Raw genomic sequence first — 14,231 nt, 5'->3', positions numbered from 1 at the left:
GTGCCACTTTCACAAATCACCTGGATTGCCTGAATTTGTGGAAAGAAGGACAGGGCCAGAGACAGTAATGAAACACATTTTACATAATTAGAGCGTATGAATACACCGTATAACCCAAACTCTGTCAAGCAACAGAAGAACACACTGACATTAACAAAATTCATGTCAGCGTATTACAGTTTTTTTTATTGTTGTTTTGCGGTGAGTCACCATCAGCTGTCAGGGACGCCCGTGAGGCAGCACATATCCTCCATTGTTTTTTCACTGCAGTTAATGGAGAGACACTTGGTATTATTGTTTTACAGCTCCTTCATTGTCTGTTTTCTGCCATGCACTGCTCTGCTGTCAGCGTACAGTAAGGCGCATTTGTTTATTATTGTGACAAGATAATAGGTGCATTACTGAGTCTAACTACACAGCCACTTATGTGTATTTAGAACAAAAAGGACAAAGGCATGGCAACGCATGCAACTGCTTCTGGCCTCCAGACCCCCAGGGGCCCCCGAAAGACCCAGTTTCACTGTGTGGCGATTAAAGCCCATTTTAAACTGGTATGGGCCTTCAGCTGGGTCCTGGTTTATTGCCTGACTTGTAAGTCCTGTCTTGAAGACAGTAGATGTGTCAAAATCTAGATTAAGATGCTGTCCTTAAATGGTGCATATTTCAGAAGTAATTTGTGTTTAATTTGAGTACCACACAGCAAAAATGGTACATTTACTGTACTGTACACATGCACAGAAGAGTGGAAGAACAGGGGCTTAATGGGGGTCCAACAGCTCATTTTTGCACCTGAGCTCTCTAGCAGGTTACCCCTGGCCATAGTCCTTCAAAATCCTCCAGTTTCCTCCTTATTTTCTCAGGATTCTCTAATAATTTATTCACTACAGTCATACATGTGCCACTGGGTGCAGAGACAGGACAAACTCATACATTACATTTATCAAAATAAATAACAACATAAGCATAGATGGTCTGCCAATACTTTCACCAACTTTTCCCTGGAAAGATATGTGCACACTAAACATGAGCACAACTCACTAATCATTTTATTTCCTATGTATTTATTGTTTTTCATATTGGTTAGGCTTAGGTCTGACCTTTAAGCTCCTGCCCTCACAGTGGTAGTTGCATTCTTGATATGTTACCAGACTGAATGAGCAGCATCCTCTGAGTAAATAAAGTAAGTGGATAAACATGTAGCACACAGTACATAGTACACAACACAGGAGGAGGGGGTCTTCAGACTGCAAATCAGCTTAACGTGGAACACGTAATGATCGTATGAGGTCAGTCAGCTGTGTTTTGTGTCCGTGGTGCGTCCAGCCAGCGACCTCAGTTGTGACGCCCTCCACTGTTGAACCAGTCCAGCAGCCTGAATGAAACCACTGTGCATCTGGAGAACCTCTGGATCGTCTCCAGAGTGCTGCATGCTGATGTCACCCTCTTGTGCGTAATGTGGTCTCCACCCTGTCAGCAGATCAGATTTCACCCAAATGCATGTTGAGATCCCGATGGGGAATAAACGTGTCAGTGACTGCGTTATCATAAAAGATGTATAATAATTCTTGAGTTTATCTATTGTAGCCTTTAAATGTACTAGAGGCACCAGAGTGAAGGGTCACTGAGTCACTTTGAGTGATCACGCCTTATTTTACTGCTGATGTTTTGACTTAATGATAGCTTTGTTCTATTCACGTGTCCCAGTATGACATGACATTACACCAGGATGCCCAGTACAGGATCCTGTAACTGAAGCAGCCATCCATCATTTTATTATTTACACATGTAATTTACATGTCAAAGACAGACACATTGCTCTCACAAAGGGATTATTTTTACGTCAAACACCCAGATATAATCTAGGCAAGAGACCTGTGTGTATTTGCTAAAGGATTTGTCCCGAGGATATTGTCTGCACAGAGATGTTAGAGACAGGAGTAGGAGATAGAAAAACATTAAATTCATCACACATTCCCCTCAGGTACAGAATCTAATTTGAGAAAAAGAAATTAAGTAAATGAATTTTATTTCTCAATTTGCCAGAAATCCACTGAAGGCATCTCATGGAGCCCTCTGAAGTGGAAACTGAGATTAGTGATACAGCAACACTCACGCTTAAGCTTTACAGTTATTCAATTTAATGCAACTTTATTTATCCAGCTTGCCATCCTGATCAACAGATACACACAATAGAAGAAGAAAGACAGAAAAGACAAACACCAAACTTATCTGCACCTGCTGTTCTCGTCCCCAAGCTGAGGTTTAACGGTCCTATGTTATTTAGCTTCGGCTTTCAAACATTGTTTGACTCAGGATACAACTAATGTTAATCATGTTGTTTTAAAGCACACACGGTTTATTTACAAGACTAATTACTGAATGCAACATGCTCGGGATTTTCCCACTGTTATGGCTTACAGAGACATTTATATGGAAAGGCAGAAATGTTAGTTACACCTGTGCTTTCCCTGCTATGGCAGGCCAAACTGTGTGCTAAAACAATTAGATCATCATAATCATAAGTAGTGACACATTGACTGGAGCTGCTCGTTTAGAAATGATTGTATAATGTGATGGTCCGTCTGGTTAACCACAAATATGAGACAACAACTCATGTGTGAGTGTTTTCTTATTCCTGACTGACGCAAACCTTAAATTTTCCACAGTGTTGAGAGGGATTCATTTAATTGGTCATATCATAGGACTTTCTGACAAGTATAACTAATAACTTATCATGACTAAATCTACATGTGATGCATGGACTGGAGCTGCTGGTTAACACGCTCTCAGGCCATTTTGGAAAGTGCTGTTTTATATGATAGTTAGTCTGGCTAACCTCAAATGTGATAATTGACTGACACAAATCAGACACTTTCCTCAAAGTAGAGCAGGGTTACGCTTTCGGCTAATTACTCTAAAACGTTCTCTGTGTATTTCTTTCCAGCGGTGAAATGCAACTAAGTACATTTACTGAAGTTTTGCAATTAAAGTATTACAATTTTGACATGCATGTACTGTACTTGAGTGTTTTCATGTTATGCTTCTTCAACTCCTTTACTTTTCAGAGGGAAACGTTGGACTTTTTACTCCACTACATTTATGTGACTCTTGTTACTTTTCACATAAAAAACATATCATGTGCTTATATGATATGATGCAATACTATAATACTAAACTACCCACATTACACAACACTGGGTACTATATGTGTTATTACACACTTATATTCTTTCCTTAAGTTTCTCTATTTAGCTGTACTAATTCTGTCCTTCTTTCCTGTTTTGTACTTATTGCATTAATATTGCATCTGTGGAACACAAATCTACTACTGCTACAGTAGTAGTACAAATATATCTTAAATACTGCAATACTTTCATAGGTTTTCCATGAGCTCAATTACCATTGCATGAAAATCTTATTAGAATTCTAAATTACTTTTCTAAATCAGGACTTTTACTTGTATTAGAGTATTTTAGATTATAATAGTAGTTCTGCTTTTATGTAAGTAAAGGATCTGACTGCTTCTTCCTCTGCTGTTACTTTCAAAAGCGTCTACTGGCAATAAAATGGTCCTATAATCAATAAATCTACACATTAAATGCAACAAACTCAACATTTTAAGGCACATAAATTGAGGGAAAGGCATACAAATCTACTTCATAGAGCCCCTGTAAGTTTAATCATTTCTAAATTGCCTAAGGGGGGCCGGGGGTCGCTAAGGTTGCTCTTTCCCACAGCACTCAAAGTACCACAATGCAACACAGAAAATATCTCCTTAGCTACGGCTTTGGGAGCTACGCCCCAAGCAGAAGAAGAAGAAGAAGAAGAAGAAGGAGAAGAAGAAGAAGGAGAAGAAGAAGAAGAAGAAGAAGTGGGAGGCTTGCCACTGAAAGCGCTCATTGTCGAGCGGGATGAGAGTGTGTGCAGCCGCGGTGTGTGTATGTGAAAGAGAGTGTGTGTGGAGCCCCCTCCCCTCCTTAAACTAGCTGGTCAGCAGCGGAGGGATTAGTGAAGCCAGCTCCACTCACCAACTCACAGACAAGGAGGTGGGGGGGATTGCAACAAGCGTGAATCATGCACGTCGTCATTACTACCGACTGGGAGTGGAGCCGAAATTGTGCAAGATACGGATAACAGCGAGGAGAGGGTCCGTGCGGATCGAGTCAAGTTTCCAGCTCCCCTCATTCTGCCGTGAAAATGCCTCACCGGGGGCTCCGCCGCCGCCGCTGCCGCTCCTGCTGCCGCTGCTCGGACCCGTCGCGTTATGCCGCCTCCCTCACATGCGCTTAATGTGGAAGAAGTGACCAGGAGGAGACCCGCGAAGGAGCCGACGGAGCAAAAAACCTAAGAGGATATTTTCCCTTTTTTTCGGCGCGTGGAGACTTTTCCTCAAGAAGTGGACGAGAGAGGAGGAGAAGGAGGAGGAGGGGGTGAAAAGTTGTACTTGTTGGTCAAAGAGGAACCATGGGGAACGCAGGGAGCATGGACCAGCACACTGATTTCAGAGGACACAACATGCCTCTGAAACTGCCCATGCCCGAGCCAGGTGAACTGGAGGAAAGGTTCGCAACCGTGTTGGTAAGAGCGAGAATAAAATCGTTTCCATCTGTCTGTCTCTTTGTTCCCTCCATGCGTCAGTGTCCTGGGACGTGGACAGCTGTGTGTGTGTGTGTGTGTGTGTGTGTGTGTGTGTGTGTGTGTGTGTGTGTAGGTTGGACCTCTGTTCATCCAGCACGCCTGTCCTTTGTTGTTCAGAAAAAGCACTATTCTGACTAAAAGAGCACAGATATACAATAGATTTGCATCTGTTGCCCTGCTTGATTGAGTCCTTTAACCCTTAGAAAAGTTGTGATGAAGTTCTTGACTCCAGCAGCCACTTAAATCTTTTTTTTTGACTCAACAAGTTTCTCATTTCAGTATCCCGATCTGAAAACACACACCAGCTTTTCATCCAACTGTTGAAATCCTTCGAACATCACATTCAGGCTCGTGCCTTGACTCCAAATAGGAGATAATAAATATTTACTGCGGCCTGCGGTACGTCCAGCCTCGGTGCTTCTGTAAATTTCCAAGTGTAGTCACATGAGACACCTGCAGTCACAACATGGCAAATGATTGGTTTTATGGCAGCCTCCCCCCCCTCAACTTTATGAGCCCAGACGCTGGCTCACTACTGAAGCGCCCAGCATGCCAGGCCCCCTCAAACATCTGTCACATCATAAAGCGTCAAACACGTCTGTCAACAATTATGTTACCTGGGAGCGAACGCTGAACATTCCTGGTGCAGTTGAGAGATTTGACAGCGCTTAAAGGGGATCTGATGTCAGATGGACCCTTAATAAAGACCTAAACTAAGAGGAAAAGTGTTTTTATTGATGGTGTGCTCAAAACCTTCCATCACCAGTATGCTGACTGGTTTGTGGGAGTGCAGTTGTAAGAAGGACGGAGCTTTGCCTCTGAAGCATTGTTCAGCACCTTCTCTTGTGCTCCAAAGCATCGTTATATAGGCCATGATAGACTTTTTGCTGATCAGGAGAATTTCCGGTACACAGCTCCCCCAGTCTGTGAATAAAGGCCTAAACAGAAGAACAGTGGAGTGATGGTGAAATCTGAGAGCTGGCAAAATGTGGGTCAAACGTGATTGTCGCCCGGCCAACTGCGCTCACAAACATTAGCCGCCCTGTAGAAGGAGTTCGGGTTCTTACTGCTGCGTCACTGTAAACGCGTGATTAAGACGAGGATGAAGGGTTAAGTTTTCTACCTTTTGCTGCGGGTTTCTGCCGCAGAGCTCTGCTTTTGTTAATGTTGGTGGCCTGTAAGCCCATTACAGAAAGTGGATCAAGTTGAGGCGGAAGCGTGTGTGTGTGTGTCACGGTGTTGTGTTGTGATTGCTGCTTGTCAGACGCTGATGAATCCCATTCAGCAGACTTTGGGGCAGAGAGTTTTTGACGTCACACCGCGGAGGGATTTGAGCCTTCTTCTTAATCACCTCCTGCCTCCAGTTTCTGAAGGTTTCCCCTCTCGCATGTGGGCCTGTAAGCGCTCTGAGCAGTAAATGCCCGGGGTGAGAGAATGATGAGGTAGGTTTGGTTTAAAGCTACCTGTCTGACTGGAGGATTTCGTGGGGCTGGCTGTCAGAAGAGCTGATCCTCATAGCATGTGAGGAACTCCCCCACTCCCTCCTTTCCTCCTGCCTGCTGCCAGCATGATGCCTCAGCTCTTGGCGGGATGGAGGACCTCCAGCATCAGAGGAATTTAATGCTGTAATCACGGCATTTAGTCTTATTTACCGCCATTTTAACCCTAATGTGCCTCAGCCGTGCCCGATGGCAGTTGGCTCCATTGATTGCCAAAGCGAGTGGTGCTGTGTGACCCTGATGACCCCACTTCACTGTGTGTCCCAGTGGTTTCCAGCGCTGGTGAACATTAAACATTACAACATTAAACAACATTAAAGTGTTCTTGGCTGCTGGTCAGTGGCCCTTTCACCTACTTGTTAATCATTTCTGATATTGTTTGAGATACTAATCGTACTTTACTCTGGCATATTAACACCCACAGTCTTTTGATTGCCCTTTCCTGTTGTAAAATATGAGTAACAGATTTGCCTTTAATGCTTGCTGTACGTGTGTTTTGGACTTGATGCAATACAGACTCTGTAAAACTTCTCAACCTGGGCGTGGACCAGCAGCAGGACTGTTTACCTGCCACTCCTAATATGTTTGATCATCAGGCCGGTCCTGGATCACAGTAGGGAGCGGGTTGGATTAAAGGATTGTGCAGCGTTTGACCACACTCAGCCACTCACCTCGCCAAACCCTTGAATTTCTTATCAAGGACGTACAGTCTTTGAATTTGGGTCCGTGCTGCGTGATGTGAAAAGCCTCCTTTCAGACGTTAGCTCATGACCTCCATCATCTGAGCTGACCACAGTTGCGTATAACCACATGCGTAAAATAAAGCCATTCCTACAGTAAGAATTGTGTGTAGATCTTCAGCTGTGGAAGTTATTTGATTCTTGGATCTGCAGCCGATATCGGCCTCTGCTGTACAAGCATTTATTGGCATTTTAATATGCGTTGTTCCCGTTTAGATTTCGATACAGAGCCCAATACGCCCAGTGCAGTGTTTGATTTAAAGTTAGCTTTGACTGTATAAAGGTTGTTCATAAACCTTCTACTTAGCCTGCGTATGATGTACATTTCCAAATTATGTAAACTTGAAATAACAGTTTTAATCAACTTCCGCTCATTCAAAGTTAAATTTTAACACTCCTTGCTTGCTTAAGATAAGGCTGTGTCTGGCATCATACAAGCATTTGGCATCGATGTTTTAACTCTGTGGCTCTGTCACACGCAGTGATGTGTGCGACTCTACTGCTGCTTTCCAGAAAAAAGTCGGGGTTCACTGCCGGCTGAGTCTGCACTTTCTCCTAAATGAAACGCTCCCATTGAGGTCTGTGTCTCGAGAATCCCCAGAGCCAAGGGCTGATCTTTGAAATAGGCTAATTGTAATGCAAGGCCTCTGCCATGATAAGAGAGGCTGATTCATGTTTGACCTTGGCCTGTGAGGTGTTGTTTAACCCCAAATATTCACTGGTTAAAGTAGTAAGGGGAGGTAGATTTCCATGCTGCTGGAGTTTCTCCCGTGTTTACCAGTTTGCTTTTTGTTTGAGGCCACCTCTTTGCTTTGTATGTCTCATGAATATTACTGTGATGCAGTGTTTTGAGGGTTTTCCTGTTCAGCTTCAAGGGAAGATGGCTCTGTAGTTACCCTGTGAAGCATGTTTTCAAGCCTTCACCTCTCCTTTGGTTGCCATAGTTTTGGTGAGACAAGTCTGCAAGAAGAAGATGGGTCGCACATGATGATTAGCCAGTATCAGGGCAGCCCGCTTGCACAGCACAGCACTGATATCCCCGTGAATATACTTTAAGCCTGATCATATCAACATCCTGGTGGATCAGTTTGCTCTGCGCTCATTACCTCAACAATCCAACACTGTTAGCCGTCCATTAGAGGGTATAAGCAAAGCTTCAAAGTGGCAAGTTTGTCTCTCGGTCTGTAAGTGCACACTGGCTGAAAGCATGTGAAAAGACTGTAATCAATCTCTGTGAGTCACATGTACAGCATGAGCCGGTCTATATGCTTCAAGCTGAACCACAGGAAAATGACTCTGTGCAGCAGGAATTCAGCTCGGGCCTCATGTCTGCTCCTCTGCCTCAGCCAACCACACAGCTGATATCAAATTAGATCGTACCCACATCCAGGATGCCGTCCACTTCAATCTGATCATGTAGCGTTCGCTGAATATCACGGCTGCTGTCGGCGAGGCAGAGACGTTTACAGCTATTGCTTGTTTAAATGCCATATGGGGGACTATAGGCTTAGCCGTCGTTGTGGCTGCTCCTCTCAATCGTCTGCCCAGATTACATCTAAGCTGCTTTGTTTAAAGGCTGCTGAAGCACCTCGAGCTGCTGTTATTTGTGCTGTGAGGCCCTGCATCTGAAATCTACTCCGCAGATTAATCACTTGAGTAGCCTTCGTGTTCAACTGAAGTGTAATTTGTCACTTTGACAGGTCCAAGCTTTCCGCGCTTTCATCCTGAAGACCTACCCATAGGTATTCAGCTGTAAACCCAGACTGAAGGTGTATTTAACGCCGTACCAGTCAGTATTTTTATATGAACAATGGGTCAAATGAGCATGTGTAACGTGAAAGGTGCAACTTTCAGTGATGAATTGAGAGGAGTGTCACCGACTCCCTCAGTCCTACAGAGGGTTTTAATGAACAGATGTTTTTCAGAGGAGCAGGAAGAGACCAAAGCAGAGCTACAGGAGAGTGAACACTGGATTTTGTCAGATGGTGAGAAACTTGACTCCGGTGAATGCAAACGTTGCCTTCTGTCTGCTTGCTGTGTAAACAGTCGGCTGTTTGCTAACATAACAGAAGCCATAGCGACTTAATTCAGCCGTAGTGTATCAAAGGTGTGGGTGATGTTCAGCTGTTGAAGTTGTAGCCCCTGACTAGAGGCGGGCTTTAGGACCCTTAAGTAATATCACAGTATGCTCTGCTGAGCCAGAGGACTTTGTCTGCTTGGTCTAGAACTTTCCTTGTGCTCAACCAGGTGCTTCTGCTTGAGGTGGTGAAATAAGTTTGTTGTAAGCCACCTCCACGCTCCTGTAGTCGCTCTCCTTTTTGGAACTAACTCCTCCACCGTGGAGCATCCAGCAGTGCTTGTTATTGCTGTGTGTAACAGCACAACGTGATTGTCAACAATGATATGATTTTTTTTTTTTTATCATCTGAAGATCATAGCAGCAGCAACGTGAATGATACGGCACAGGCCTATACAGACGTCGATGAATGCTCCTTTGTCGTTTTTTTCAGCATGATGTTGTTGTGGAAAAGATGTTTTTTCTTTAATGTTTGCTGCATCTGCATATATATTCTTCAGACACACTGATGTGAATCAAAGCCAGTAGAGTTTCACAGACCTGAGCGGTCTGTATCTGGAGGCCTGTGGTGGTCCAACACCTTTACCAAGACACCTTATATTGATGTTTCTTTAATTTGTCACATAATTGTATATGAATGAAAAAACTAAGAAGAAAAAACAGTTTATTCTGAAAGACGGTTTGACTTTCAGAGTTTGACAGACTGTTAGCTTGTGCGAACGCAGCCATCCCTCCATCTCCTACATGGCTATACAGGACCCAGGAAATGACTCAGCGAACCCTCCTAGTTTTTCCATGTTGACTCTTCTTCATTAAAAGCCAGAACAATGGGTATTGTCTGAGGAGCAGAGGGTGAACAGTGGCTGAATCCCGTGCAGCGGGCCCGGAGAACAGAGTCGCTCTTTATTCTGTGGAGAGCCCACGACGGAGCCTGGCACTGGACCCAGACCCGGCAGGCTGCAAAAGGCCACCGCGCATACCCAAATATGCGTGTGTGCGTACATGCTTGTGTATGGCCATGTGTGCCTCCGCTGTGTCGGAGCCCCAGGACGCTCACCCGCCAATTAGCTGTAACAGAGCTGAGCATGAAATGCTTGGGGAGCAACGAGATCCGGCAGCCGGCGTTGCCGGCCTTCGCTGCTTCCCAGAAGGGATGCGAGGTGCTGCGGTGTTGAACGATAATGTGCTGCTCAAAATCCCCGAAGCGGAGCCTGGGGGCATCTTGCCTGGCTGGCAGAGGGTCCGCTGATTATGTGGGAACAGGTCTCTTGGCTGTGTGCAGGCACCGCTGAGTTGAAACCACTGGGGCTTCAATCAGTATTGTACTTCTCGGTTCAGTTTTGACATCTGCACATTCGGGGGTGCTGTGGTTTTCTGCACTGTGGCGGGTGGCAGAGAGTACGTCCAATATCGACCAAATGCTGCAAAACCTTTCAGAGGTTTCAGTATGATCATACCTAATGACGACAGTCCTTGACCCCTGTTTGGGTGCTGGATTAATTGTCTCAGGAGTCTGGCTTGTCGGAGTGACCCTCTACATAAAAGCGAAAGCAGCTGAGCTTTTGTTTGCTGTTTTGAACCAAAGAGAAACTTTCCCCGGCAGATTTTTCACATCGCTCACGATGAAGGGTTCAGTTTTGGACGCAGCCTCGCTGCCAGTGTTGTCCAACAGGACCGGTCTAAGGGCCACACAGAAGAACAGGAGCGTCGCTGCCGTGTGGAGAAGTGCATTATGGTCGAGGATCTGTCCGGGCTCCAAGGTGGCAGCTGCGCTTTAAAGCTGAGATTTCTGAGCCAAAGTGCGGCACAAGATTGGGCGCGTTGTTATGAACTGTTGAGAAGTGTTTATGGTGCCGAGCTTTTTATCAGGAAGCGCGTCCAGAAAAGCCTTCAGCGGTCGGTGTCACTGTGACAAATGAGTGGCGTGTTGTGACTTCAGGGTCGGTGATGTTATTCTGTCTTTTAGGGGCCTTGAGCTTTAGTGAGTGTGTTTACTGTTTGATTTTCGGCTGAATCATCGTAATGGTTTCATCTGTTGGCTCCGTCGTGTCACTTTTTGGAGCTCATAATGTGGATCTGCGAGGCTCTTATACAGAGCAGGACTCGTCATCTGTCAGCTGACATTTTGGAGTTAGTACACGTTATCCATGTTTTTGGACTTTTTACAGTATTTACGCTCTGTCCTTCCCTCCAAATGTATGTTATCCTCACTTTGTACTGTAAGACTTTGGCTGTTGAAAAGGCTCAGCTGCTGACTTTAAAGCAGCCTCGCTTCTTTTTAGGCTTTTCGTCCTCGGTCTTTTTTTATTCCCGGGACATATGCTCCCTTTGAAGCTGCCAGTGTCAAAAAAGGCAGGTTTTGTCGAGTAACGACTCGGCGGAACGAACATCTGCAGAGCCAAATGAGAGGGCCTGTTGCATTTGAATGTGCTTCAGTGCTCTTTGCTGGAGTTTGATATAGGCCCCGTCACAGCTCCAGACAATGCAGCAGTCTGTTGTTTCAGGCTGTAGTGGACAGAAGATGTGCCTCTCACAGTGGACCCCCCACATGAAACCAAAGCAGTGTGGAATGCTCATGGGTTCGGGTTTAGATTAAGTAATTCAGCTTTTTCCAGTAAAGCTCAAAAGCCAAAGCAGTGATAAAATGTGCTGCTGAAATGAGTTTATTGTTTGAAGATTCATGGCATCCCGAGCTTCTGTAGGCTTTATTCCTTTCTTTCTTCAGGCAGGCATTTGGTTAAAAACCCATTTTGAATTAGTCTCTCTCAGAATACAGCAGATCACCGAACTTATTATCAGAGGGTCACTGGGGCGAAAGCAAAGGTGAGCAGATCATTTTTAATGAAAAGCCTGTAATGACTGGCTCGTGATTCATAATGCAGAACAGATGAGTGCATGTATCTGGTTCTTATAGCAGTGAGTGAACAGGATCAGTCACTCAAAGGTTTTCGTTTTGCCAAGTTTGACAGCGAAGACACAAATTGGATTTGGGCCAATCATAATTTCTCTGTGGGTCAGGCACTTTGTCCCTGTGTGGCTTGCTGGATTGCTTCTTGCTGCTATGTTTTCTGCGTTTTCTTCATTGACAGTGAGGCAGTGATGTGATCAGCGCTGATGTATTTTCATTTATTGTCATGTATTATTAAGCTCCCATTAAGCTTTTCTTCATTGGATGATACAGGAGCACATTTCTGTGATGGGAAGCTGCAGCTCAGAGTGCATCACTCATCTCATCAGCGGAAGGGACTGTGCAGCTCTTAGTGATGAATTCTCCAGTGCTGGAGAGATGATGCTTTCAGATGTCAGAGAAATCACAGTGATGGGATTACTGGGTTAAAGTTTACTATAGTGTGTTTGGGCTTTTTAATTCATCCATTTAGTTCAGCCAGAGGTATTAGCAGCTCGTACCAGAACTATCCCAGACGCTGAGATTAAGCAAAGAAACCAAGCCTGTTATGCAAGAGCTGAGTCAGTAAGGTGTCAAAGCTTCTAACTATGAAACGATAGAATAGAAAACATCTCCAAACACCAGTCAAGCCTGCCAACAGATAGTTTCCGTATCAGCAGATACAAACTGAAAGCACAGCTTTCAGGATGTGCGCTCATGTTTGTGCCTGCTATTAGTGCGTAGGCCGTGTTTAAAAAAAACATATTTTCCACTTAAATTAGTCTGAATCTGCTATTATTTCATGTTGCATCAGATTATTTTTATTATGACGCCTGTTTTGTGAAGTTTGTCGGCACTTATTGTACAATTCTGTTGTTCTAAGGCAAACTGATAGACTCATTAAAAAAAGGATGGATTTATTACAGAAGCAAAAGTTGACCGTGCTAAAAATGTGAACTTAAAGCAATTAACTAATTTCTACATCACAACTTTGCAGATGAGTGTGTGGTCGTATATGTTGGGATGTTGGAGTTGGCAGAAAACAGATTAAAAGCTCTAACAGATTATATACTTAGCAGCATCATGAAATTAGTCGGCCCTCTTTTTGTGAGCTCCTAAACTTCCTGTTCGTCCTTCTGCCACCTACTGAAATGAAGTTCATTACTGTAGAAGTAACCAAAACTTTATCTGGAGGTGTTGTCCTTAAACCTTACATAACACATTTGAAGTAAACCAGTGATTTCACTCTGTAACCCGCTGCACTGTTGGTTTGTCTCACAGATAAACAATGTTTCTGATTCGTATTCTTTGCTCGCTTCAACACGGACTCCACCTCAGTCCAGACACTTTCGCAACCTCGCAACATCTGGCCTGGCTGGAACTCCTCTGTGTTCGTGTATCACTTGTTTTATTTGGACAACTTCCCGTTGCTCCAAATCATCTCCATAATGTTTGCGGTATTTGGGTAACGTCCAGCGTGAAGGCCACTCTGCATCAAGATTTTACCCACGATGTAAACATTGCACCACCCTTTTTTGCAATGTACTTTATGTTCGCCCACAACACCGCCAAGTGTCTTCCCTTCCCTTAAGATATATTGAACAAAAGCGGAAACGGAGAAGCTTGGCGTTAAACTCAGATTTTAAGATTTTGCACAGAGGAAGTTAAATGTGATTCCATTCGCTTGCAGCTGCTGTATTCTGTCACTGCTGATTTCACTGCGTTATTAATCATACACAGCGTGGCATTGCATGTCTGTGGTAAGGCTCACTGAATGCACTTCCATAAAGCAGTCTGGTGGCAGTAGGTATGATATGGAGACAATTACACCAACGAAGTGATAGCTTGCATAGACTAGCTGGTGCAGACTGATGAACTGCTGACACTCGGTAATATCATCACACTGAAGTAAATGAAAGAAAGCTCACTGGAATGTGCTCATAACAAGTCTGTTTCAAAGCTGGTTTAGGATTTGCAACATTAATAAAAGATGGAAAATATATTCACGTAACTAAGCATAACAACTGATAGTGAACTGTGGGAATGTTCGGCATCAGTGGTGTAAAGTGTGTAAGGATGAGTCGAGTGTGGGTGGTAGAGTTACAGGAAAATGACCGAAGACAACCTAAAGTGAAAGCAGAGTGGAAGCGTCCTGGCTGCTCAGCAACAAACAATAAACAACTCCAAGGAGCCTCTTGGCATCCTTTGGCCACTCCCTCCTGAGGTGCAACTAGCCGGCTCTGATCAGCATCTAAACACCAGCACTCCTTAAAGACAGGGAGCTGGAGTGAGATAGAGAGAGGTAGATAGGAGAGAGGGTTACCGACAGGCTGTCATAACCCCTCCCATAAAGATGAGGTTGGGTTGGTTCCTCAGCCGCAATCAAAAAA

The 14,231-nt window shown here is 44.4% G+C and overlaps 1 protein-coding gene across 10 annotated transcripts in view; it reads left to right on the top strand.

Moving 5' to 3' along the window:
- Positions 1 to 4,007: 4,007 nt before the first annotated feature.
- Positions 4,008 to 14,231, top strand: part of fmnl2a (formin-like 2a) — a 50,127-nt gene continuing 39,903 nt past the window's right edge. For 9 of the 10 annotated variants that reach the window (XM_070976689.1, XM_070976686.1, XM_070976691.1 and 6 more), the window contains exon 1: positions 4,379 to 4,578. In XM_070976689.1, coding sequence (XP_070832790.1) covers positions 4,465 to 4,578 — 114 coding nt within the window. In that variant the 5' untranslated portion in view covers positions 4,379 to 4,464. Of the gene's footprint in view, positions 4,579 to 14,231 lie in introns of all 10 variants that reach the window. The other variant, XM_070976690.1, reaches the window with a different exon arrangement.

Source organism: Chaetodon trifascialis, chromosome 12, assembly GCF_039877785.1.
Source record: "Chaetodon trifascialis isolate fChaTrf1 chromosome 12, fChaTrf1.hap1, whole genome shotgun sequence".
In the NCBI taxonomy this organism is placed as follows: Eukaryota; Metazoa; Chordata; class Actinopteri; order Chaetodontiformes; family Chaetodontidae; genus Chaetodon; species Chaetodon trifascialis.
Note: the sequence above shows the minus strand (reverse complement) of the source record. Positions and strands in the feature narration are given on the sequence as shown.